At 44.4% G+C, this 26781-nt stretch overlaps 3 protein-coding genes and 2 long non-coding RNA genes across 5 annotated transcripts in view; 2 read left to right on the top strand and 3 right to left on the bottom strand.

Moving 5' to 3' along the window:
* LOC130194116 (hemicentin-1-like) overlaps window positions 1-4927 on the top strand; it is a 142852-nt gene extending 137925 nt beyond the window's left edge. The window contains 1 exon segment of the mRNA XM_056415008.1: window positions 2338-4927. Coding sequence (XP_056270983.1) covers window positions 2338-2710 — 373 coding nt within the window. The 3' untranslated portion in view covers window positions 2711-4927.
* Window positions 162-1238, top strand: LOC130194414 (uncharacterized). Its single transcript, XR_008831839.1, has 2 exons — window positions 162-514; window positions 865-1238. It is a non-coding gene; the product is annotated as an uncharacterized LOC130194414 (long non-coding RNA).
* Window positions 4928-5459: 532 nt separating the features above from the next.
* On the bottom strand, window positions 5460-11322 carry LOC130194409 (actin-related protein 2/3 complex subunit 5-like). The gene is made up of 4 exons (XM_056415432.1): window positions 11062-11322; window positions 7555-7627; window positions 7311-7487; window positions 5460-7151 (listed from the first exon to the last, which is right to left on the bottom strand). Exons 1-4 carry the CDS (start codon window positions 11199-11201, stop codon window positions 7089-7091), a joined length of 453 nt encoding a protein of 150 aa, XP_056271407.1. The 5' UTR covers window positions 11202-11322; the 3' UTR covers window positions 5460-7088.
* Window positions 8353-11066, bottom strand: LOC130194415 (uncharacterized). Its single transcript, XR_008831840.1, has 2 exons — window positions 10980-11066; window positions 8353-9088 (listed from the first exon to the last, which is right to left on the bottom strand). It is a non-coding gene; the product is annotated as an uncharacterized LOC130194415 (long non-coding RNA).
* A 7174-nt stretch (window positions 11323-18496) lies between the features above and the next one.
* The window catches only part of LOC130194399 (cytosolic phospholipase A2-like), a 29184-nt gene continuing 20899 nt past the window's right edge, over window positions 18497-26781 (bottom strand). The window contains exons 13-19 of the mRNA XM_056415407.1: window positions 25823-25888; window positions 24904-25034; window positions 24652-24763; window positions 24020-24204; window positions 23739-23928; window positions 21558-21715; window positions 18497-18812 (exon numbers count right to left, since the gene is read on the bottom strand). Coding sequence (XP_056271382.1) covers window positions 18651-18812; window positions 21558-21715; window positions 23739-23928; window positions 24020-24204; window positions 24652-24763; window positions 24904-25034; window positions 25823-25888 — 1004 coding nt within the window. The 3' untranslated portion in view covers window positions 18497-18650. The remainder of the gene's footprint in view (window positions 18813-21557; window positions 21716-23738; window positions 23929-24019; window positions 24205-24651; window positions 24764-24903; window positions 25035-25822; window positions 25889-26781) is intronic.

Genomic DNA, 26781 nt, shown 5'->3' with positions numbered 1-26781 from the left:
GGACCAGACCACCGCGAGACTCTGGACCAGACCACCACGAGACTCTGGACCAGACCACCACGAGACTCTGGACCAGACCACCACGAGACTCTGGACCAGACCACCACGAGACTCTGGACCAGACCACCACGAGACTCTGGACCAGACCACCACGAGACTCTGGACCAGACCACCATGAGACTCTGGACCAGACCACCATGAGACTCTGGACCAGACCACCATGAGACTCTGGACCAGACCACCGCGAGACTCTGGACCAGACCACCATGAGACTCTGAACCAGACCACCACGAGACTCTGGACCAGACCACCATGAGACTCTGGACCAGACCACCATGAGACTCTGGACCAGACCACCATGAGACTCTGGACCAGACCACCATGAGACTCTGGACCAGACCACCGCGAGCAGACAGCTGGACTTCATGTTCGCTCTTGGTGAAACGACCCGGTCCCGTCAGGATCCTGTGGAGCTCATGGGCCATGACACCAGGACCTACTTCAGCACCTCAAAGTAAGTCTGCCATAAATATATATGTATTAACTATCCTCTTGTATATGAGTGTGTTTCATATAGTTAAGCTTTACTCATGTGTCAAGTTAATAACAGCTATGGGTAGGGCACTACACGTTAATTAGACTAATTAAAAATAGTTTTAGAATGGCAGTAAGTAGAGTGGTGTTTACCTGTCAATATGTCTACATAGTGCTCACTAGGCTCAAGGGATGGCTCACGTTGCTTAATTTGTAAAAATAGTATTCATTCATATTGATCCAGTCTGACATTAATCTGAAGTGGTGGTGTCATAAGAGATGTGTTGACTGTTGTATGGCTAATGTCTGCCTTTTTTTTCTTTTTTCCAGGAGAATGGACCAAATGTCAACAAAGTTTTTTTGTTCATATCGTTTGAAAAGGATTGTTTTCCTAGTATATTCACAAAAGCTCAGGAGGAGACATATGAACCTGTGACAAACATCCATCACATAGAGACATGAGAACTCTCGCTCACTCACTCACTCACTCACTCACACATACATTCTATTATGTAAATGTATTTGCATTTTAAAAGCAGCTGGAATTGTTATTTATGTTATTTTATAGATTTTTTTGTTCAAAAGGAACTATGTTGCCCGTATTTTTTAAAAATATATTTACTTGATGTTATAAGCATTTGTTCATGGGACCTAAATGTTCTGAAAATGTTTAATGTATTAATAAATATAATTTACAACAGCAATGACATTTTTGTGTTATCCTTTCGCATTACACCATACTGTTCATTTTGAACAAACATGAGTGTGTTTAGATTAATGTATATTTCCACTTTTGATTTGTATTTCCATCACAAGTTAGGTCTTAAATTTTATTTAAACATGGTCTTAAAAAGTCTTAAATTTCACTTGTTTATTCCTGTAGACACCCTGTGTGTGTTATGGTTTGTTCTTGTTTTATGTTTGTTATTGTTTATTTATTATTGTTTGTTATAGTTTTATGTTTGCTGTTGTTTGTTTGTTATTGTTTGTTTGTTATTGTTTGTTTATTATTGTTCGTTATAGTTTTGTTTGTTATTGTTGATGTTTACTATTGTTACTCGCCTGAAAAAAACTATTAAGTATACTGGAGGCACCCAGGCGCAATGCATTGTGGGGCAGAGTATGTGCATAAAGCTCACTTCTCATAATTAGGGTAACACCGTCTACCTGTAGAATAACTGTATGATGAAGCTGTGTTGTTTATCCAACACCAAGACACAAAAACAGGTAATGAAACAATTAATGACAACATAGTTTTGAATCTTCCATGTCTGCCAACAAATCCCCCGAAATCCTACAAAACAAGACGTCTTCACATCGCTGCCGTGGCGTCATCTGCAAATGTTCTGAGACACTTTGGGGTTTAGTGGAGATTCAGCCGTCTATCCCGGACCCAGGGGCGGTTTTTCCTACAGGCGGTATAGGCGGCCGACTAGGGCGCCATTCAGAGGGAGGCGCATTTTTCCCATCTATATCCCCAACCAATATTTTTACGGCAATGCCAGCCATCAACAGAACAGAAAACAAAAAAAACATTATTTGCAGGCGACGAGGGAGTGAATGTGCTCCGTTGATCAGGGGGGCGTGGCCAGAGCGTAGTTCAGCACAGACGTGACATTTTCTCAGGGATTTTGTTCTTTATTTAATGTTTGTTCATTGTTGCGATCGTTGTTCTGTTTATTTGAAAGAAATTCAGTCTTGCAGGGCAAAATAGCGTTTAAAAGTTGCAATTCCGTTTTCGTGCAAAATCGTGATTTCCTCGCGCCGCTCCTCTGAAGTCTGCTCTCGATGCCGTGTGTCTAGGTTTTGCCTCAAGAGCTGCCCCCCCGATGACCTGGAGTGCGCGCTGAGCCCGTACGCCCTGGAGTACAAGCTGCTGTCTCTCCCCTTCGGCATCGCGGCCAACCAGGACCTCATCCGGCTGGCGGCCTACACGCAGGACGGCGTCATGCATCCGAGGACCACGTTCCTGGCGGCGGACGAGGACGCCGCCGCCGCGTTGCCGTTCGCCCTGCGGGACGAGAACCTGAAGGGGGTGCTGTTCACCACGCGGGCGCTCCGGGAGCCGCGCACCGACCGCATGAAGGTCCGAGCCCTCTCGTACAGCCGGGACGGAGGCGTGGAGTACCAGACGACCTTCATCGTCCACATCGCCGTCTCCGCCTACCCCTACTGAGCTGCTGCTCCGCTGCTCTGAGAGGACGCGGGCGGCGGGCGAGCGGGTGTGGAGGCCACGTCGGGAAAAACAGACTGAAAAGACTTTGCACACGGCCCTGAAGATGCAAAGGAAGGAGCGTTTAAAGGTGGATGCGAGCCACCGGAGGTCAACGGGAGGCTCGGCTGAAACGGTCTAATCCCTGGATTCCTCACGTCAAAATGTCCAGGACTGTTTTCAGTGAAAAGTTTGAATATTTTTGTTAAGTTTCCCCCTTCAGATTGTTTTATAAGATAAACAAGATTTTCTTTGCTTGTCAAAACCAAAGGTTCAAAAGGTCGACTTCAACCGCCTCTTATTTACATTTACCTATTATTAACTTCTTGGTCCCTCCTCCTGCCCCCCGCTTCCACCCCCCTCCCGCGGCGGGGAACCGGCGGGGACTGCGGGTTAAGTGCTAAGGCTATCAAAGCTCTTAGACACAAAAGCCAGCATCGGGGGAACGGTCGGGGGGGAACCGGCGGCGGGGAACCGGCAATGGGGAACCGGCGATGGGGAACCGGCAATGGGGAACCGGCGGCGGGGACTGCGGGTTAAGTGCTAAGGCTATCAAAGCTCTTAGACACAAAAGCCAGCATCGGGGGAACGGTCGGGGGGGAACCGGCGGGGGGGAACCGGCGATGGGGACTGCGGGTTAAGTGCTAAGGCTATCAAAGCTCTTAAACACAAAAGCCACTATCGGGGGAACCGGCGACGGGGAACCGGCGCCGGGGACTGCGGGTTAAGTGCTAAGGCTATCAAAGCTCTTAGACACAAAAGATGACAAAAAGCATATACAGAACCACCAGACAAAAGCCACATACCATCTCCAGCAAGAATCGCTTGCCGGTCTTCATCTTCCTGTCGACATTAAACACCTGGCGGGTTTCGATCTGCAGCCACTCTGCAATGAGGTCCTCGATCGGGTCCTGGTGCTCGATGATGAACAGAAGCGACAGCTCACCAAAATGCCTCCTCATCTTGTCCGCTAGACTCTGGGTGACGTCATCCATATTTTGAGCATTGTTGCAGAATTTCTCATCGTAGTCAAATCTCTCCAGCGCTTTGTCAACTATCCTCTTGACAAAGGCTTTGCACTGTTCAGTGCTGACAAACACTTTAAGTTTGTTCAGCATCCGATGGATGACCAATGTCACGAACATATATCTGTCGCGGGCTAGTTTAGTGGCCCTCATTGCTTCTCTTGAATTCATTGTTCTTTAAGGAAATTTGCAAAAAAGTCTTCCTTAATGTGTTGTCTGGAGCCAAAAGACACTCGTAAATGAACTTAGAAAGCCTTTTTGTCTTTGATCTAGTAAATACAGAATGACAGCACTCACCATATGTTGAAGTCCGCTGGATAAAGTAGCTTCGTGTGTGAGTCTTATTTATAGAAAGTCCTGCCTTTAATGTGTGACGTAGGTGCGACGTCACATTCCGGCCTTGATCGTGAATGTTGGCGCTGTATTCTAGAGGAAAGCCCCGCCCCCCCTTTCATTGCCCACAATGGGTCCTAACGGTATAGGCTGCCTAATTGCCTGCCTGCAGTAAACTCGGGGGAAAGGCGCGTTCGATTTGAGAATCCGCCGTTTGACGGTCCGCGATCCGTGGGCGGGGCTTATCGGGTGCGCGCGGCCGAACCGAGGGCGACAGAACCAACGGATCCGCCCCGGAGTCGATGCAATGTGGGGAAGAAGACTCGAATCAACGACACTCACCCGCCAACACGTCCTCGCTCACTGACGCGCGAGCGCTCTGTCTACGTCACTAAACGGTGTGCTTTGATTTACGACAGCTAGCTAACCGTTACGTTAGCCTAGCTAAGGGGTTCTCAAACGGTGGGACGCGGCCCTCTAGTTACAAAGTACACGGACGTTAAACGGAGTCATTCATACACAAAGAGTGACATGCCTGTACTTTCGTGTGAATGTTTACGTTGCGGCGTTAACGGGTTACGCTGCGCGAGACGGCCGAGATCGGCTTTTCCGCCGCTCCCTTTCAAAATAAAAGCTCAACAATGAGCATTGAGAGTGGCCTTATCAAGCCTGCAACCCCGGTTTAAAAAGCTCATTGCAGCTATAATAATGTTAACACGTGATGACTCGCATATCTGAACTCGTTTTGTTTTGGTTTCATGTTATTGTGGTTTTGAAAAAGATATGCAGTGTAAAACACAGTAAAACTCTTTAATGACAAATATTTGAACTTTTTTGTCTTAGTTTTTCACAGGTTGCACTTTATTGTTGTGGTGAACAGATATTCAGTGCAAAACAGGTTAATGACAGTCACAAGAAGCCATTTATTGCCAACTATTCGGATGTAGACGGGGCCGGTCCGTTGTAGCACGGGAACCAATGTTGTGAAGCGGATGCTACTCCACCGGGAAGAGCCTGGACCAGAACCTTGACCAGAACCAGAGCTTGGACCAGAACCAGGACCAGAGCAAGAAGAGGCCGTGTTCTCCTGATGTGCAGCATGGACCGACAGGAGCGCGCTGTCGCAGTGATGTTGGCCGTCAGAGTCGACTGTCACCCCGAGGTGCCTGGCCGTCAGATCTTTCTAAAACTACCCTGTTTTTCTAAAGTAAACAAATCATCCACAATGAACAATGTTGAGTTATGAAACATCTAAATGGTATTCAACATTAAGCGTAGCTTTAAATAAACTCACTCGACAGTGACCTATCGACCTCGTTGTCTTTGGGTTTAAAAGAAAGTCACGACACTCGCGATCAGCAGTCACACCTTTATTAGTTGAGTCCCAAAAAAAAGCATAAACATAAATAAAAAAAAGGAATATTGAGTAAGGCAGTACATCAGCGTGTGGACATGAAGCAGAAGAAATCCGGTCGTTCTCCGTTTACATCTCATGTAAAACTTTAGTGCAGTAGAAAAGGAGTCCGACGTCTGGATGGATCATCGACTCTGAACATCGACTCGCTGACGCGTTTCAGCCCAAGAGCATCGTCCATCCAGACGCTCCGCTGGACTGGAAGTGATTATTCCTCGGATCGCCACGTTTACACAATATTTGTAACTTTTCTTTAAAAAGCGTAACGCACTTTACGCGCGTGTCGGTTTAAACCGTTTATAGTCCTAACTCCACCTGAACATCGCTCTCTACGACACAAACTCAGAATAAATCATTTGGCAACAGATGTAATTTACCTGAAGAAGCAGATTACATTTCCTCATAACAAAATATATGGAAATATAATAGTAATAATAAAACTTCCCTACTGACGACAGCATGTGTGGAGGATCCGTTTGGGTGGACGAGCTTTAATATAAACCAAGATCAATAAAAACAAATGAATGTTTCCAGAAGAGACGCATGTAGAAAAGAAAAATATGAAACGCTTCACAGAATACTCAAAACTCTCAAATGGAATCATGCAAACAGGAAGCCGTTGTTTATATTCGAGTCTCCTGCAAATCAGACGCTCGGGCGACGTCAAGCCGCTCGGTTTGTCGTTCTCATCGCCAGGTAGAGTCGGCCTGCACGATAACAGAAACACTGAAACCGGGAAACTATTTAATCCAGATTATTATTCTGAAACGGGATCCTCAGGGTGACATTTCATTCCCGAACGCATAGAGGCAACAAAGCCCCACAATGCATTGCAGCAGAGACTCACACAGAAGGGATGTGAGGGATAGTAGAGCGGGATTAATAAGAGTGGTGGTGGAGATGCATCGTGGGTAATAATCATCAACTGCAACAGCGTTGACACCCACCCCCACCCTCATCCCACGGGGCGAAGAGAGGCCCCCTGACTCACGGACCCGGCTGTGATTCCTTCAGGAGGTCTGAGGACTCGAGGAAACGTCGTCCCTGAGAAGCAGACCTGGAATCCTCCGTGTTCCCAAATGTGTTCTTTTGGGGGCGATGCAGAATAAACTGAGTTGTTTGTCTGTTTGTGTGTTTGTGTGGAAGTCAATGGAGGAACAGAGTGATCTCTAGTGCGATGCGGCCAGAACCCTCCTATCGGGACAGTCTCGTCACGCCAGAGTCAATTAAATACTTGACCAATAAAAAAGTTATTTACTCGTAAAATGTTTTGAACTTTCAATGCAAATTATTTTTGATTTTCTTTTTTAAAAAAAGGGAAATGTTTCATGCGATTATTAAATTTCCAACAAAAATATGTGTGCAAAACAATAATCCTAATCTATGACGTCATGCGACGAGCTCTCTGCGGCGCCCCGTGAGTGACGTGGTTTCAGTCGGCTGTGATCGGGAAGAAAAGAAAAAAACGTATTTATAAAACCCATTGAGCCGGGTTGGATCCCGTTGGGCTGAAGATGAAGATGAAGAGTTTTCCCTTTTCTCGGCCTCCCGTCTCCACGCCGCTCCTCTTCTAGACAGTCTTCCTCGCCGTGAGCACCCTGACGATGCTGCCGACGCCTCCAGCTGCCAGAGCCTGAGGACAAACAACAACAACGAGGTCACATGCGTCCTGTATGTGGAGCTGTGGTCACATGACCCGCCTCCACCCATCTGCACCGCAGCTGATGGAGCGATTTATTTGATGTTTTTGGCAATTTGATCTGACACACGCACACACGCGGTCGTGCAGTACCTTCTCGTGCCACTGCAGGAGGACGGCGCTGCTGTTCTCCGACGGCCTCTCGAAGCCCTTGTAGATGTATTTCATCAGCAGGTCCACGGCGTCCTTGTCGAGGGTCTGGACCCCCTTCTCGATGTCGCTGCTCTTGAAGGCGCTGAGCACCTTGAGCACCAAGCCCTCAGCGCGGTCCTGAGGAGAGAGGCGTGGAGGTGAGCCGCCGGCTCGGCTTGTTGTTGTTGTTATTGCCCAAACCCACCTTGACGTTCTGGTTCTTCGTGTTGATTGGCGGGTTCTTCAGGACCGCTTGTAAGGCCTGATTGAGATTCCCTGTGCGAGGGGGGGGGGGGTTAAGGACGCAACACAGCGCAGCAGAGGGGCGACCTCCTCCATCATGTGACTACAAGCCCAACAGATGATCCACAAGCCACGCCTCCCCACTCGTGCATTTAGAACGGTTCTCAGAATAAGATCCTGATGGTACCCTGAGGCCCGCCACGACAGAAACACCAAGGCTTGAGTCTGATTGAAGGTTTTGGGGTCTTTGCACATGCATTTTAATGTCAAACGTAATGTTTTTATATTAAAATGTACATTTCAGAATGAAAAGATGAATAAAATCGCCTAAATGCACGTCTGAGTTATTGCAATAATTGATATAACTTGGTTAAATTCCTCCTCTCCATACCAGCTGGTCAGAGATCCTTTTTTGTTAGATCAACTTACATGTAAATAAAAAGTCATGTCAGGTTTTCTATATTTCTAAATAGAGCTTTATGAGTCTTTAACGCTCCTGCACCACGTGACCAGAGGGCTCCCTCAATGCGGAAGAGCTGCAGGTTGACGCCTTATAAGGCCGCGGGACTGAAACTGATGCTTCACCAGTGTTGGGCAAGTTACTGAAAATTAGTAATTAGTTATAGTTACTTCTTTTAAAAGTAATTGAATTACTTTACTAGTTACTGTATATCCAAAGTAATTAGTTACTAGGGAAAGTAACTTTTAAGTTACTTTTATGTCTGCTTTTTTAATGTCATGAACAGTCAAACACAATAAACATGTTGTAGACCTATTTATTGCAATCAACAGGGCAACAGGCCTTCAAATCAAGCAGGAGTACAAAAGTCCCTTTTTTAGTTAACTTTATACAAAATAACTGTCTCAGTGATTTAACAGTGTTTTTTTTTTACCACATTAGGCCCAATGAAATAAAAGTGATTTGCCTACACAGTATTAACACTAATTAAAAGAGAAAACAAAGGTGCCTTGAGGTGCTGCATATAATTGAGGGGGGGGGTGCTAGTGAGGCGTGTACGTGCTGATCTGGAGTCAGTTTGATAGGATTTGGGTATAAATAAATTATTTCATTTAAAATATGGATTTTTATTTAAAGATATTCATGTAATTTGCATGCAAAATAGGTCTACCCGAACCAGCGGACACAAAATTCAACCAGCGGCAAAAACCGCGGACCTGGCAACACTGGAAGTGGCTGTCAATCACAGTGTGGCACCGTGGGTGCTGGTCGAGGGGGCGTGCCTGTGATTGGCGGAGTAGAGGGGAGGCGTGCCTGTGATTGGCGGAGTAGAGGGGAGGCGGGGTTAACCTGTCGGAAAACGGAAGTTACGGGTGGTTGACGGGAACCGTTGTTGTTGACGTCCGAGCTGCTGAGCTGAGAGGAGCAGCTGTCTGTGTTGGTGGATGCCCAATAAAGGAGGAATAATAACGTCGTCCCGTCTCCGTGTCATCAGTCCATAACGTCCGAGACGTTCCATCATTGCGCCACCAAGGTCCTGCGATGTCAGATCAGAAGCAGCTAAAGTAGCCTAGCTTGTCTTCTTGTCTGCAAGTGTTCATTTTTCACAAAAGAGAGTAACGCGAGTAACGAACTCATTTAAATTTCAGTAACTGTAACTGCGTTAGTTGATTTAAAAAATACTTTGTTACACTCTCGTTACCGCTAAAAGTAGTGGAATTACAGTACTTTGTAACGCGTTACTCCCAACACTGTGCTTCACACAGAAACACCTCAAAGAAGAGCTGCTTGAACCAAAGAGAACACAAGTTGTTTTTAGCACGTGAGCCGAACTACACGCGCTCACGTGAACAGACAATGACGTTGCACGAGGACTCAAATGAAAATTAAAGCTGTATATACGATTTAAAATGGTGAAAAGTACACGCGATGCTTCGACCGGCTTCCGGTGTTACACCCCTACTGGTTTTCAGACCTACTGGTTTCCCTGCGCGTGCGTGTGTTGTGTTCTCTTCACATCTGCAGCGGGGCTCTGTCTCGCTCACCAGATTCGTCACACATTCACAAACATATTGCTGGAGATCTTCAAGCCTCCGTTCATATCCATTTCGGCGATTACGATTGTATAAGTGAGCAGAGCATCACAGCCACGGAGGAAGAAATACATTTAATAAAAAATAAAAATAAAAAGATCGCCCGACCTGGTTTCGATCTCTGTCACGCAAAAGGAGTCTGCACTCTAAGCCGCGCAGTCTGTGCGCTGCGCCACCAGATATTAGTTTCAACTCAAGTAATTGATATATTCAACCATTACGTCACATCTTTTGTTTCATGGAACAGTTTGGCGGAGGGGATCTAAAACAACTGGTTACCTTGTTCGGATATTTACACTTTGAAACATGTTTAGCGATGCTTGTTCGCAACGCAACAGCCACACAATACCGACAACAACTAATTGACTTTCGTGACGAGTATATAATGACGATGGTTCTGTGAACAGAGATTAGAAACATTGCGAACACTGAACAACAGGAAGAATGGAATACTAGTAATGTTCTATCCACAAAACAATGTAGAACATATTGCTGGAGCTCTTGAGGCCACATGTCACATCTATTTACGATTGTACAAGTGAGCACTACACGTCACACATGAAGAAACACATATTTTTATAAAAAGATCGCAACGACCTGGTTTCGATCTCCTTCAAGCAAAATTTGGCGACTCTATAGCGCAGCAGTCTATGCGCTACGCCACTAGATATTAACTGCAAGTCAAGTAATTTTGATATTCATCCATTACGTCACAACTCGTATGCGTCATGGGAACAGTTTGGTCGAGGCAACCTGAAACAATTGGTTACCTTGGGCGGATATTCAAATACTTCCAAACATGTTTTGTGATGCTTTTATAAATAATATTCAGACATCATTTTTTTGGAAATGTGAAGGGAATGCATTTGTTAGCTTGAACTGAAGCAATTCTTGCACCATAAGTGGATCCATCGAAGCTTCTTGTCTTTTTTCCCTTCCGTTTGTTTGTCTGACACAGTTTCCTTTTATACAGATGTTGCTAATTATGTCCTTGCTTGATTGGAATTGTGATTGCAAGATGTGACAGCTGTGCAGCATTTTCTAAACTCTTGAATTATGTCAATACAGTTTATCAATATTATTTTTGTATCATGATGCGATCTTTTTATAAAAATATGTGTTTCTTCATGTGACAGAGCCCCGCTGCAGATGTGAAGAGAACACAACGCACGCACGCGTAGGGAAACCAGTAGGTTTGAAAACCAGTAGGGGTGTAACACCGGCGCCTCGGGGCTGGAATGTGACAGGCGGGCAAGTCCGGACAGACGAGCGGCCTCAGGACACGAGGCAAGCACGAGAAGCGACGGACGAAAAACACGAAATATGAAGACACACCTCAGTCAGAAACGGTGGTCGTCGTGCACGCGCACAGGACGTAGCAGGCTAGCTAGGCTAATGCCAGCAACCGAAAGGATATTGCCTGATGAGCGCGTCCACTTCCGCCTCGTCGGGACCCAGCTGCGTTTCTCCGGCGTCCTCCTCGTCCACGAACTTGTTCTCGTCGTACTCGTCCACGTCGACTCGCCGGAAGCGCGCGGCCGTGGTGTTCTTCGACATGTCGGGAGCGTGTTTTGGGGGCTTAAGCTTCACGGATTCAAGCGGTTCTGGTCCTGTCGGTTCTGGCTGTCCAAGGCGAGCAGCGGCTTCCTGACTTCCTCCCTTTTTTTATTCCACTCGGGTGTTATTTTTTGCTTCCGCGTACGCGACATCGCCCCTAGTGGGCAGAATGTGAAACTGTAAATGTGGAAATAAACCCGTCGTTCTTACTTATGGCCGCCAGAGGGCGACACAACACAGTGAATGTAACCACTGCCGTTGAAAGCGCGCGGCCGTGGTGTTCTTCGATGTGTCGGGAGCGTTTTTCTCTGAGTCTGTAAATGTGAAACACATGTAGTTCTTATTTATGGCCGCCAGAGGGCGACACAACACAGTGAATGTAACCACTGCCGTTGAAAGCAGCTCACTGGTGGTATCTGTTTTACTGCAAAGTCAATATCATTCTGAAGATGTTACAGTTTTTCACAATTGTTAACACACGTTTTTCAAAACAATAACGGCTTTCTCAAAACTGCACACAGAAAACTGAAAACCTCACACAAAAAATGCTAAACCTGACACTCCCTTTGCAAGATGACTCTTTGCCATCAAATCTCTTAACTGTTCACAAAATGGAACTCGTTTTTTCATTTGGTACACACAGCCATTTTTTCAAAAGACACACACATACATTCATTGAGTACACACAACTAAGCATTTGCTGCACACTACCAAGCATTTACAGCACACAGAAGGGCGAAATTGAAAACACAATCATCGAAATGGAACACACCATACGAATGACAATGACTCTGGAGAATGAGCCATTTCTCCCTTTGTAAAATGTCTCAGTACACTCAGGCCTACTTTTTTCATAGTCAAACTTAAAACAGCACACAAATATGCAGCAAAAAAAGGTTTATTCTGGTACAGAGAGACAACAGTACAGTACTGTAAACCGGCCTGCTCAACCCCCCCCCCCCCCCCATCACAGAAATTCCATTAATTAGGCATCACGCCTCCGGGTCCTGTCTGGCCAGAGGGCCTCATCGACATCGCAGGCAATGTTATCCCTGTCCAAGCAGCGTTGGAAGAATGGCCTCGAGTGACGCATGAAGCCCTGACAGGCCTCGACAGTCACGTCGCCGCAAGCCTCCTCCATGGCCTGGAGCATTGGAACCTGGGTTCCGTTCGTATACCTTCCACCTCCAAGCTGAAAAGAATTCCTCCATAGGATTCAGGAAGGGTGAATAAGGTGGAAGGTACAGAACGGAAAAATGTGGGTGGTCCTGGAACCACTCGCGCACTTGAGCAGCCTGGTGGAAACTCACATTGTCCCAGATGACAACATGATCGACCCGCTGGTCATCTATTTGGCCAGGTGGTACCAGCAGGTCATGCAGGCCATCTAGGAAGACGAGGAGACGGGCGGTGTTATAGGCCCCTAGGTGGGCATGACGGTGCAAGATCCCATGGTGATTCAAACAAAACAGAGGCTCAAGGCACTTTTATGCTGCAGTCCTGATTGCAAATTGCTCAACAGACCTGAATGTTTCGAGATTTGACTATTTGTGTGTTATAGGTTGATGCTTTGAGATTTTACTTGAGAAGTGTGTGCAACAACTGAACATTGTGTGTAGTGTGTTTTGACAACAAGGTGATGTGTAATTGACATCAGAGTGTAAACAAAGAAAATCAGAGTCTAATGCAGATACGGCAGTGTGAAGTAGTGCCAAATTGGGTCGAACGATTGGTACATGAAGAGAAGGTTGTGCAAATTGTGCCGAATTTTCGCTTTTTGGGTGTTAACAACTGTGAAAAACTGTAATAATAATACATAACATTTCTATAGCGCTTTTCATAATTCTCAAAGACGCTTTACAACACATAATTTAAAAAATCCTAAAAGCTATGCATTAAAAATTACAACAACAAAAAACAAACGATAAAATCAAATAAGAACGTTCAGAGCACACAATCACACATTAAAAGCAGTTTTGAACAGGTGGGTTTTGATTAGTGATTTAAACGATTTGAGTTCGGTGCAGTCACGGATGATTTTGGGGAGAGAATTCCAGAGGGAGGGGGCAGAGATGGAGAAGGCTCTGTCGCCCCATGTCCGGTGCTCGGTCCTGTGAGGAATGGAGAGGAGGCGTCAGAGGAGAGGAGCCGACGGGATGGAGTGTGATGGTGGAGCAGATCGGTCAGGAGGGGGCCTGGTTATGGAGGGCTTTGTAAGTGAGGAGAAGGATTTTGTACTGGATACGCTCTGGGACGGGGAGCCAGTGGAGGGTCTGGAGAACAGGGGTGATGTGATCACGGGAGTGGGTGAGCAGGCGAGCAGCAGAGTTCTGAATAGACTGGAGTTTATTTAGAATTTTGGATGTTGTGCCATAAAGAATGCTGTTACAATAGTCTATTCTGGAGGTGATGAAGGCGTGGATCAGTGTTTCAGCAGCAGATGTGGAGAGTGATGGGCGGAGACGGGCGATGTTTTTTTAGGTGAAAGAAGGCAGTTCGGGTGATTTGTTTGACGAGGTGTTCAAAGGACAGGTTGCTGTCAAACATGACTCCGAGGTTGCGGATGTGTCGGGATGGAGACAGAGTGCAGTTATCCATGGCGAGGCAGAAGGTATGACAGGTTTTGGTGAGAGATTTGGGACCGATGATGAGCATGTCAGATTTATCACAGTTCAGTTTATATTTCCATTTATCTATTTATTTAACTGTTGGTGAATTTTTTATCTCCATACATTATGATCTAAATGTTCTTTCAAGTTTTCTTTACACTGCCAGGTATGACAAAAATAGAAAATTAAATAGTCTAAATGTAACGCGTTTCTAAATGTAATGTGAAACACATGTAGTTCTTATCTATGTCCGCCAGAGGGCGACAAGACACAGTGAATATAACCACTGTCAATATCCTGAAAATGTTTCTACATATAGAAAAAATCACAATATTCTCCATTTATCTTATTTAACTGTTAAACTTTATTTTTTGAGTGAATTTTATCTCCATACATTATGATCTAAATGTTGTTTGAAGTCTTCTTTACACTGCCAGGTGTAAACAATAACATATTAAATCCCTTTATAGTTAAATGTGTACTTTTAAAATAATATACAAGAGTCTAAATGTAATGTGTTCAACAAAAAGTAAAATTATGTATGTGTGTAATGGTAGAAAGACACGGACTGACGTGTAGGATGGTTTTATACATTGTGTGTGTGTGTGTGTGTGTGTGTGTGTGTGTGTGTGTGTGTGTGCATCTAGCAGTTAGTTGTGATTATATTATGAATATATTTTTTTGACTTACGATGTGATCAAAATGATGTAACTGCTCAGAAAAACACATTTATTATTAAAACATAAAAATACTATATTTCACATTATTCTAATATATATATATATATATATATAATTATAATAAATAATATATATATATATATCTTATTTATCATTGTGGTCGTTTGTGATGTTTACATCTATATTAATAACCCTTCGTTGTGATGCTTGTACCATGTTCTACAAAAGTGTTTCCCTTTGAAAAAAGAAAAATCTAATATAATACAACACAAACTAAATAATTGAAGAATAACATATAATTTATAATATTTAAATTATAATAATGTTATAACTTGCATACAATAAACCATAGTCCATATCTTTTTTTTAATAGTATACAATAAATTTCTGTAAAAGTTTGGTGCAAAAAGCTTTGACGGTGTCACGAGGACATAAAACAATCTACGAACCGCTCGACCGTGAACTTATATTATAATAATATAACAAAATAAAGAAAGTCTCTTTCAAATCAACCTCAACTGTGTTTGAGCCTCTCCTGAGAAAACATATTAAATAATGAACATCACTGAGATCAAGATATCAAGAAAAGAGCAAGAAGAAATGATGAAATACTGGACTCACACACACACACGCGCTCACACACACACGCACACACACACGCACACACACACACACACACAAGAGAATGATGAAATACAGGACACACACACTTTAAGTGTGTGAGTGTGTGAGTGTGTGAGTGCTCCCTATGATGTAGTCTACTTTATCTGATGGAATCCAAACAGATGATATGCTGCGTGTGTGTGTGTGTGTGCGTGTGTGTGTGTGTGTGTGTGTGTGTTGAGTCACTGCATCCACTGACCATGTGTGTGTGGTGCAGGTATTTATTTAACTGGGCCACTAATGGTTGGACCACCGCGTCAGCCGTGATGTCACAGGGTGCGTCACGTAGAAAGTGTGTCTTACTTCTTGCAGGAAGTAAGACACACTTTTCCACACACACACACACACACACACACACACACACACACAGACACACACACACACACACACACACACACACACACACACGCACACACACACACCTGGCCTGTTGCCCAGAATGCAACATCAGCTCGTTTGAGTTTGAGGATGAAAATATTTCGTCTGGCGGCAAAAACTTTCACCATTTTTTCTTCTTCTTGCCAAACAAAGCAAGAAATGTTTTTTTGTTTGTTCCAAAAATCTGATTCAAAATACAGATGAGTGTGTGTGTGTGTGAGTATGTGTGTGTCTGCGTGTGTGTGTGTGTCTGTGTGTGTGTGTGTCTGTGTGTGTGAGTATGTGTGTGTCTGTGTGTGTGTGTGTGTGTGTGTGTGTGTGTGTGTGTGTGTCTGTGTGTGTGTGTGTGTCTGTGTGTGTGTATGTGTGTGTGTGTGTCTGTGTGTGTGTGTGTGTGTCTGTGTGTGTGTGTGTGTGTGTGTGTGTGTGTGTGTGTCTGTGTGTGTGTGTGTGTGGGTGTGTCTGTGTGTGTGTGTGTCTGTGTGTGTGTGTGTGTCTGTGTGTGTGTGTGTGTGTGTGTGTGTGTCTGTGTGTGTGTGTGTGTGTCTGTGTGTGTGTGTGTCTGTGTGTGTGTGTCTGTGTGTGTGTGTGTGTGTGTGTGTCTGTGTGTGTGTGTGTGTGTGTGTGTGTGTCTGTGTGTGTCTGTGTGTGTGTGTGTGTGTGTGTGTGTCTGTGTGTGTGTCTGTGTGTGTGTGTGTGTGTGTGTGTGTGTGTGTGTGTGTGTGTGTGTGTGTGTGTGTATGTGTGTGTGTGTATGTGTGTGAGTATGTGTGTGTGAGTATGTGTGTGTATGTGTCTGTGTGTGTCTGTGTGTGTCTCTGTGTGTCTGTGTGTGTCTGTGTGTGTGTGTGTGTGTCTCTTGGTGTGTGTGTGTGTGTCTCTGAGTGTCTCTGTGTGTCTCTGTGTGTGTGTCTCTTGGTGTGTGTGTGTGTCTCTGAGTGTCTCTGTGTGTCTCTGTGTGTGTGTGTGTCTCTGAGTGTCTCTTTGTGTCTCTGTGTGTCTCTGTGTGTGTGTGTCTCTGAGTGTCTCTGTGTGTGTGTGTGTCTCTGAGTGTCTCTGTGTGTGTGTGTGTCTCTGAGTGTCTCTTTGTGTCTCTGTGTGTCTCTTGGTGTGTGTGTGTGTGTGTCTCTGAGTGTCTCTTTGTGTCTCTGTGTGTCTCTGTGTGTGTGTGTGTGTCTCTGAGTGTCTCTGTGTGTGTGTGTGTCTCTGAGTGTCTCTTTGTGTCTCTGTGTGTGTGTGTGTGTCTCTGAGTGTCTCTTTGTGTCTGTGTGTCTCTTGGTGTGTGTGTGTGTGTGTCTCTGAGTGTCTCTTTGTGTCTGTGTGTCTCTTGGTGTGTGTGTGCGTGTGTCTCTGAGTGTCTCTTTGTGTCTCTGTGTGTCTCTTGGTGTGTGTGTGTGTGTGTCTCTGAGTGTCTCTTTGTGTCTCTGTGTGTCTCTTGGTGTGTGTGTGTGTGTGTCTGAGTGTCTCTGTGTGTCTCGACTGCTGAAAAGGAAAACCCGGAGCGGTATTACAAAAACATTCCCAGAATAAAAAAACTTTTTTTTCATAAAGCTCTCATAAAGCGACATCTCAACAAGAAGGATTCACCCCGACAGGAGCTCACGTCTCCGTGTCACGTGGGTTTAAACGGTTTTATGTGTGTATGTGTGTGTGATTGTGCGTGTGTGTGGGGCTTCCGTCATGAAACAGAAGGAACACGAGGTCTGGGGTTGGAGGTGTAGAACATTGCTGTGTGCAGGTTTATAGGTGGAGCGTGTCAGAGTCCTCCACTGCTGGAGCTGGAGGTGGAGGTGGAGCTGGAGCTGGAGCTGGAGGTGGAGCTGGAGGTGGAGCTGGAGGTGGAGGTGGAGCTGGAGGTGGAGGTGGAGGTGGAGCTGGAGGTGGAGGTGGAGGTGGAGCTGGAGGTGGAGCTGGAGGTGGAGGTGGAGCTGGAGGTGGAGCTGGAGGTGGAGGTGGAGCTGGAGCTGGAGCTGGAGGTGGAGCTGGAGCTGGAGGTGGAGCTGGAGCTGGAGGTGGAGCTGGAGGTGGAGGTGGAGCTGGAGGTGGAGCTGGAGCTGGAGGTGGAGGTGGAGGTGGAGCTGGAGGTGGAGCTGGAGGTGGAGCTGGAGGTGGAGGTGGAGCTGGAGCTGGAGGTGGAGGTGGAGCTGGAGGTGGAGGTGGAGCTGGAGCTGGAGCTGGAGGTGGAGGTGGAGCTGGAGGTGGAGCTGGAGCTGGAGGTGGAGGTGGAGCTGGAGGTGGAGGTGGAGCTGGAGGTGGAGCTGGAGCTGGAGGTGGAGCTGGAGGTGGAGGTGGAGCTGGAGGTGGAGCTGGAGGTGGAGGTGGAGCTGGAGCTGGAGCTGGAGGTGGAGCTGGAGGTGGAGGTGGAGGTGGAGGTGGAGCTGGAGCTGGAGCTGGAGGTGGAGCTGGAGGTGGAGCTGGAGGTGGAGCTGGAGCTGGAGCTGGAGGTGGAGGTGGAGCTGGAGGTGGAGCTGGAGGTGGAGCTGGAGGTGGAGCTGGAGCTGGAGGTGGAGCTGGAGGTGGAGGTGGAGCTGGAGGTGGAGCTGGAGGTGGAGCTGGAGGTGGAGCTGGAGGTGGAGGTGGAGGTGGAGCAGTCATGTCAGATTCCACTCGGCGACGGTGAGAGAAATAGTGATTAGCTGAGAGCGAGTCGCCTGATCACCTCCACCCAGTCTGATCTGAGCACTACTTCACCATAGTCACACTCACCACCCCTACCTCCACCTACCTCCACAATCCACCTCTATCACCTCCACCTCTACCCAGTCTGACCTGATCACACTCGTGTTCGATGGAGGAGAAACAAACTTCTGCCTGTGGCTAAAACTCAGGAAGACAAACACACCTGGAGATGAAGAGAAGACAAGAGAGAGATGAAGAGAAGACAAGAGAGAGAACACGGAGGCTTTAACACGATGGCTGCCCCCCCCCCCCGGAGTCTCATTCCTGTGAATAACACGTCTCTGTGTTGTGTGTGAATGCATTCATACGTTCTTTAATCAGTAAAACTCGACGGTTCTTTAGAACAGGTGTTGATTTAAAGTGTACAGAAGAGAGGTCACTGCCACGGCGTTTTCAAAAAAGAAGGGAAGTTCTCTCTCCGCCCAGAGCGTCTCAGGTGGTTATTTGCGGCCCTCTCCCTGGAGGCTCCAGGCTTTGGCTCCAGGCTCTTTGTTCAGGAACCTCCGGTTGGGGATGGCGCTGAGGGAGAAGGGCCGGGGGGCGCTGGGGGGGGGGCGGTCCTTACGGGATGCCACGCACTCCTTGATGGCTTCTTTAATCACCTGCAGGGGGAACACACATTACATCACGTTAAAATACATGACATGTCATTACATTACTTTACTTTACATTACATGTCATTACATTACATCACATGTCATGTAGCAGACGCTTTTATCCAAAGAGACTTACAATAAGTTCATCAACCTAGAGTACAAACTAAGAACAACAAGAATACAGAAAGTAACATTTCTTCAAGAAAGTCGAACTACAAAAGTACCATGAGTAATAACAAGAGTAATACCATGAGTAATACCATGAGTAATACTATAAGTAATACCATAAGTAATAATATAAGTAATACCATGAGTAATACTATAAGTAATACCATGAGTAATACCATAAGTAATACCATGAGTAATACTATAAGTAATACCATAAGTAATACCATAAGTAATACCATAAGTAATACCATGAGTAATAATATAAGCACAATTACAAGTAACACCACAAGTAACACCATAAGTAATAATACCATAAGTAATACCATTAAGCACACCACAAGTAATACCATGAGTAAAACCATAAGTAATACTATAAGTAACACCATAATACCATAAGTAATACCATATAATACACCATAATACCATATAACACCATAAGTAATACCATAAGTAATAATAAGTAACACAAGCACACCATGAGCAATACCAGCACACCATAAGTAATACCATAAGTAATACCATAAGTACAATGAGGTACCATAACACACAAGTAATAATACTCATAAGTGCACACCATAAGTAACACCAAGCACCACAAGTAATACTATAATACCATAAGTAATACCACAAGTAATACCGAGCACACCATAAGTAATACCATGTATACCACACCATAAGTAATACCACAAGTAATACCATAAGTAACACCATAAGTACACCACAAGTAATACCATAAGCACACCATAAGTAATACCATGAGTAACACCATAAGTAATACCATATTAGCACACCACAAGTGAGTAATACCATCAGTAATACCATAAGAATAAGTATCACCATAAATACTAAGTAATACCATAAGCACCATATAACAATTATAAGTAATACCATAAGTAACACCATACAATACCATGAGTACCAAGTAATACCATAAGTAATACCATAAGTAATACCATGAGTAATACCATAACACCACAAGTAATAATGTACACCACAAGTAACACCATAGTACACCATAGTAATACCACAAGTAACACCATAAGTAATACCCATGTACCATAAGTAACACCATGCTTAATAAGTACCATAATACCATAACAATTATAAGAACACCATGCTTAATAATTCATAAGCACACCATAAGTAATACCAATTAATAAGTAATACCATATATACACCAAGTAACACCATAAGTAATACCATGAGTAATACCACAAGTAATACCATAAGCAATAACAAGTAATACCATATACATATAAGTAATACCATAAGTAACACCACAAGTAATACCATATAGCACACCATAAGTAATACCATAAGCACACCATAAGTAATACCATACCAATTACAAGTAATACCATAAGTAATAACCATAAGTAACATAAGTACACCATAAGTAATACCATAAGCACACCATGCTAATACCATGAGTAATACCATAAGCAATACCACAAGTAATTATTGTAATACCATGAGTAATACAATACGTAATACCATAAGTAACACCATAAGTAACACCATGAGTAATACCATGAGTAATACCATAAGTAATACCATAAGTAATACCAAAAGTAATACCATGAGTAATACCATAAGTAATACCATGAGTAATACTATGCGTAATACCATAAGTAATACCATAAGTAATACCATAAGTAATACCATAAGTAATACTATAAGTAATACCATAAGTAATACCATAAGTAATACTATGCGTAATACCATAAGTAATACCATAAGTAATACCATAAGTAATACTATACGTAATACTATACGTAATACCATAAGTAATACCATAAGTAATACTATACGTAATACCATAAGTAATACTATACGTAATACTATACGTAATACCATAAGTAATACCATAAGTAATACCATAAGTAATACCATAAGTAATACCATAAGTAATACTATAAATTAGAGCCATTTCAGTGCCACTGAAGTGCTAATCTGTGTTTTAATCCAGGTTTAGTCTGAAGATGTGTTTTTAGTTTCCGGGTGAAGATGTGGAGACTTCCTGCTGTCCTGATGTCAGGTGGGTGCTGGTTCCACCAATCAGGAGCCAGGAGAGCAAACAGTCTGGATTTAGAGTCACGAGTCGATTGGCTGTTGCCGAGCGGAGCGAACGTGCCGGGGTGTGAGGTTTGACCACATCCAGGATGTAGACGGGCCGATCCGTTCCCATACAGGGATTACACTCAGGATGTCAGGATGATTCCCCTGAAGGGTTGTTTGGGAGTTGTTCCTGATCCGATGTGAGGTCAAAGGTCAGGGATGTCTATGTGTACAGATTGTAAAGCACTCTGAGAGGAATGTGTAATTTGTGAGAATGGGCTCTACAAATAAACTGAATTGAATTGAGTTGGAAGTGACTCAGCTCCAGTGAAAGTCGGCCTGACCTCTGTCCGTGCCACACCTGCCGCCAACGAGCCCCAACCTGCCGCATCCGGTCTCCACGGCCTTTTGAAGTGTTGGTGTTGTGCAACAAACGGATATTTGTATAGCGACACAGAATAAATATGCAAATCTTCCCTTGACGACCAAAAAACCTTTTGCAAACTACGAGGACAACAAACTGACCTCCAGGTTGTTGAGAGTGTTGAACTCCATGAGGTCGTGCAGCCGGGTGAAGGCCTCGTTGGAGTACTGGAAGTTAAACGTGGAGAACGGGGACTCGGGATCGTCAAAGATGTCGAAATCGGCAAATTCCTTCTCCGACTCCGTCGTTCTGGGAACACCTGGAAGGAATGCAACGACATCGATCTACAGAATATGGTCCACTGGCATGAAGAGATTAGAGATTAGGGACAATAGATACAGCACATTTATCTTTTAGTCTCTTCAAGTCTTTTAATAAGCATTTCTGAAGCCAATTCCACATGATATTCAAGAGCAGATGAAGTTTGTCAGAGTTGTAGATGTTCACTTTGTGGAGCTCATAAACATAGTCAAGTTTAAACCCACTAAGAATGAAAAAGTTCTTTAGTGGTAAGAAAAATAGAAATCTGTGCAGATAAAGCTAGCAAAAATACTAATACTGCTAATACTACGAGATGAGTTAGTCCGGTTGACTACATAACATAATATTCCTCTTAATTGATTCAAGTGAAGCGATGCAAGTGTCAAGTTTCACAATATTCTCTGTATATTTTCTTTGTAGCCAATGAAAAGTAATAATGTTTATTGCTTTTTCGACAAAAAAAAGGTTCTTAGAAGTTAGCGGTTAGCAGCTAATAAAACACCAAACACACTTTAGTCTCCATCTATGCATTCACACACACACACACACACACGGAAACCCTAAGCACATCATCCTATAGTGTGAATAGTGTTAAGATACATTTTACGACTGCATTGCTTTCTCAGTAGTATTTGTACACCTTTTAACTATTTCTGAGCTTGTTCAATTCACTACTTTTATAAAAAATAAATGTAAGATTGATTTGACTTCTTATTGCATTGTCACTGGAGTCAAGACGAAAGAAAGTGAACCGTAGACAGCAGTGAAGCGACAACGGAAAGTCCATTTAGGGAACGTTTAAAAGCTTATGTTGGGCCCATAAGCAGCCGGCCGAGGTATGCGGTGGGTTGAGGACTTCCTGCGTGTCGAGATGAGGCGTGGAGATAGCGTGTTTGAAAGGCTCATGTTATAGGGGCTGTTTACACAGAGCGCTCCCACGAGAGCGAGAGATTCCCCACGGCACCAGGAACCATCAATCAAAAGAGTTAGCGGCTAATAAAACACCGAATACACTTTAGTCTACACATCCATGCACACACACACACACACACACACACACACACACACACACACACACACACACACACACACAGGGACCCTGAGCAGACCGTGGTCTATGGGGACTTTCAAATAAGGGTGCCAACTTGTGTCTGAACTTAAGAACCTCTCTGCTGAGGACTGAATATAGTAACATTACAGTGTGCAATTTCGAGGAAGAGATGTCTCATGCGTCGTGACGCTGCAACAGCAATATAATGATATCAAATGACATATTTTCCATATTTTCCCTCCTCACACGTGCCGTGGAAACCGCCACAGGAATGCACAAAGCTTACCGGGAGCCTTGAAGGTCCTGAAGTTAGCGGTTAGCGGCTAATAGAACATTGAACACACTTTATTCTACATCTATGCATTCACACACACACACACACACACACACACACACACACACGGGGACCCTGAGCAGACCGTGGTCTATGGGGACATTCAAACAAGGGTGCCAACTTTTGTCCGCTGCAGACGGTAATTTTACTAGATACATTGTGCAATTTCGAGGAAGAGATGTCTCATGCGTCGTGACGCTGCAACAGCAATATAACGAGATCAAATGACATATTTTCCATATTTTTCCTCCTCACGCTTGCCGTGGAAACCGCCACAGAAATGCACAAAGCTTGAAGGTCCTGAAGTTAGTGGTTAGCAGCCAATAATACATTGAATGCACTTTATTCTACATCTATGCATTCACACACACACACACATACATACACACACACACACACACACACACATACACACGGGGACCCTGAGCAGACCGTGGTCTATGGGGACATTCAAACAAGGGTGCCAACTTGTGTCTGAACGTAAGAACCTGTCTTCTGCAGACTGAATATAGTAAAATTACAGTGTGCAATTTCGAGGAAGAGATGTCTCATGTGCCGTGACGCTGCAGCAGCAATATAACGATATCAAATGACATATTTTCCATATTTACCGCCACAGGAATGCACCGAGCTTACCGGGCGCCTTGAAGGTCCTGAAGTTGATGTTGACCAGGACGAAGTGGATGATGGTCGGGCAGTTCTTTTTGCCCTTCTCCGGTTTGAAGACGTAGCATTCCTTCAGGCCCTCGCGGTCAAACACTCTGGGGTCGATTTTGGGGAACGGGAGCTTGTTCATCCGAGCCCACTTTTCTGCTAATAGGAGCTCCTGTGGCGGAAAAAAATATTGTGATTACTTGTCTTTTTCCCCGCAATTAATGACCGTAAAAAAAAAAGGAAGAAGAGCGAAGACTCCGGACCTTAAACGGGGGGCTGGAGTCGCTCGGCCGCGCGGAGAAGTCGAAGGAGATGATGAGGTCGACGCCGCGCTGCGTCCGCAGGATGAGCGGGTAGGGCAGGTTGTAGGTCAGGCCGCTGTCCACCACGTGGATCTTCTTGCTCTTCACGTCCAGAGGCTCGTAGATGCGATTGAACTCGTCTGGGTCTGAGAAACAAAACCATACAAAAAAAACAACAACAAAAAAACGATGCAGAGACACGATTTATTGGGAAATCGGCCAATTTTATTCCACAATTGAATTAACTGCGTAATGACTCAAATATTTCATTTTCAATGGAAGTCGACTCAACTTTAATCGGCGTCAGCGTGCGTCAGCTTGTAGCTTTATGTCGGCGGCTCTCATTAAATATGACTACGACATTGTTGCTTCATCACTGTACTCGCAAATTAAGAAATAGGATACAGTTTAATTGTTCTTGATTTCTTTTGCAACAGGATACGGTTCCTCGACTTTGATCGAGAGGATTAACAATAAACTTTAGAATCAAAGCCTCACTATTATCATCACAACTATTACGTCACATCCTGGGTATTTTTTCATTTCCTTTTGACAACGGTTTAAAAATAGTTCATCGTGAGCGTCTTCCTCACCTGTGACGGCGTCCACCTCGTCTTCAGGTGTGGTGGCGTTGCACAGGTTCTCGCTGCCCGGCGAGAACGGGAAGCTGGTGTTCAGGTTGAGGCCCAGCATGAAGTTATGAACCTGGCGGCAGCAACGGGTGAGATATGAGAGCGCAAACGAAACAACGCTGGGAATCTGAACACGAGAACACCGATAAGAGCGCCCGCAGTGTTTTTGGACGTGACTTCGCGGTGGCGAAGCTGCCTGGGCGTGTGGGTTACCTTCCCGGCCCGGCCCTCCCTCGTGTTGAACAGGGACGAGTCGCTGAAGAGCGACGTGAACATGCGTTGAACCCAGCTGGCCTGAGCAAAGCGGTGGTACTCCTCCTCCGCCTTCTGATTCTCCGTCCCACCTGAGCACCAACACAATGGCCAGAGAAAGATTGTCAAATCAAAAGAGGAATGAGCCGCTACTTCCTTCTAAAACATGTAATTTAATCTACTTCAGCTAACGATTAGCATTTAGCTGATGGAGGGACAGAAATATTTCCATTAGCAAGTTGGTGGAGACCAAAAACAGAACTAAAAGACAATGAATATTGGACTTCACGGCCAGAAGCACGACTTTAAATGATGTAGTTGGATGTGTTGATCGTGAAATATTAAAATCTCATAAAATCAACTTAAAATGTGTTGCGTATGGAGTCATGAGGATATCATATTTGGAAACAAGGTTTTAAGGGACTATTCAAATATTCTTATATGCCCTCATCAAAATAATATGCATCTACAATATTAAGATTACATCAACAAAACAAATGGACAGATTATTGAAGCAAACAATATCTTATATATATAATAAAATATGTTATTTTTTTTTTAGATTTCTTCCTCTATCTCAACTAAAGCTCAAACTTTAACAAAAAAGCTTCCTAAAATTCAGGTTCATGACGATCAAAACACATCAGAGAACGTTTATAACATAAAGTATGGAGTTCAAAGGAGTCATAATCTTTTCTTGGCCACGGTAACTTTTCAGATGGACTGAAACTTTAGTGACATCATCAAAGAAATGTAAGAAAATGTGTTTAAAGTGTCGACTTTCTCTGAAACCCAGCGGCGAGTCGGACTAACACGAGTCAGACGCGTCTATTGAGTGAAATGTGATTGTACTGCCCCACCCCCCCCCCGCCCCCGTCACCTTTACGCGGCTCGTCTTCGTTGTCCATGCTGTCGTCTCCCACGATGTGATGCGGTTTGATCTGCTCTGTAAGACACGGGACGTTTTTTTTTGCTTCTTCAAAAGTTGAACAATGCTGTGTTTGTATGAATTGAACACCACGAGTAACATTATTGAACACCACGAGTTACACACAGGGGACACATACGGTTTGTTAGTTGAGAAAATTTTAATCCAAAATGTCCATTTTGGAGACCTGGCCTAAATCCTCTGGACTAAAACCTCTTTAACTTTGTTCTACTTCACTTTTTCAAAGTCAAACTTTGCAGAGAGAATGTTAACATATATTAATATGATTTGTGAGAGTGTTCAACTTTTCAACTGCCTCATTCCAAACATATAGTCATCCTGGAAGTGCTTTTTTTCCATTCGGACCTGAAATTGTCATATTTTTTCTGTGTGCCATCTTCATTTACTCTTACCCAGTAACATAAAGACTGATATGTACACATCTGAACAAAATATATATTTTTTAAAAGGTAAAAATGTAAAAATGATTAAAATAGCCCTGGTGGTTGCAGAGATGCAGCCTTTTTTAGCAGAGGCCTAAAAGTAGCGTGATGCTTAAAAGGTTAATGTTCGTTTATTTACGTATTAATACTAAATCCACGCTCTACCTGAAGAGTAGTCATGTGATATTATCACAATTCACTGTCTATTGTTTATCTCTGTCAAATACGTCCTCAGAAAGAATGCGATCTGCCCGACAAAGCATTCTTAAGCTGGGTGCCCTCTCTTAATGTTTAAAGGTCATCCCTAACACATGTGACACGACAAAGCATCCGATTGGCCGTCGGAGTCGTCACAGGAGATCTTCCAATAAGCCGCACATGCTACGCGCTTTTTTTGTATCTGGGGAAATCCTTTTAGGTTGGGCCTATTTTTAGACAGGTGTGAGGATACCTGTGTGAAAACAATTG

The sequence above is a fragment of the Pseudoliparis swirei genome, chromosome 5 (assembly GCF_029220125.1).
Source record: "Pseudoliparis swirei isolate HS2019 ecotype Mariana Trench chromosome 5, NWPU_hadal_v1, whole genome shotgun sequence".
Taxonomy (NCBI): domain Eukaryota; kingdom Metazoa; phylum Chordata; class Actinopteri; order Perciformes; family Liparidae; genus Pseudoliparis; species Pseudoliparis swirei.
This window is presented reverse-complemented; position numbering and strand designations above follow the sequence as displayed.

Bases quoted from the DNA above. Each gene is read 5' to 3' on its own strand.
- LOC130194409 (XM_056415432.1), bottom strand. From the start codon at position 11,201: ATGTCGAAGAACACCACGGCCGCGCGCTTCCGGCGAGTCGACGTGGAC. The intron at 7,488-7,554 runs GTGGGTTTGGGC...CTCTCTCCTCAG, and splicing joins CGAAGAACCAGAACGTCAAG to GACCGCGCTGAGGGCTTGGT. The intron at 7,152-7,310 runs GTACTGCACGAC...GTTTGTCCTCAG, and splicing joins TCCTGCAGTGGCACGAGAAG to GCTCTGGCAGCTGGAGGCGT.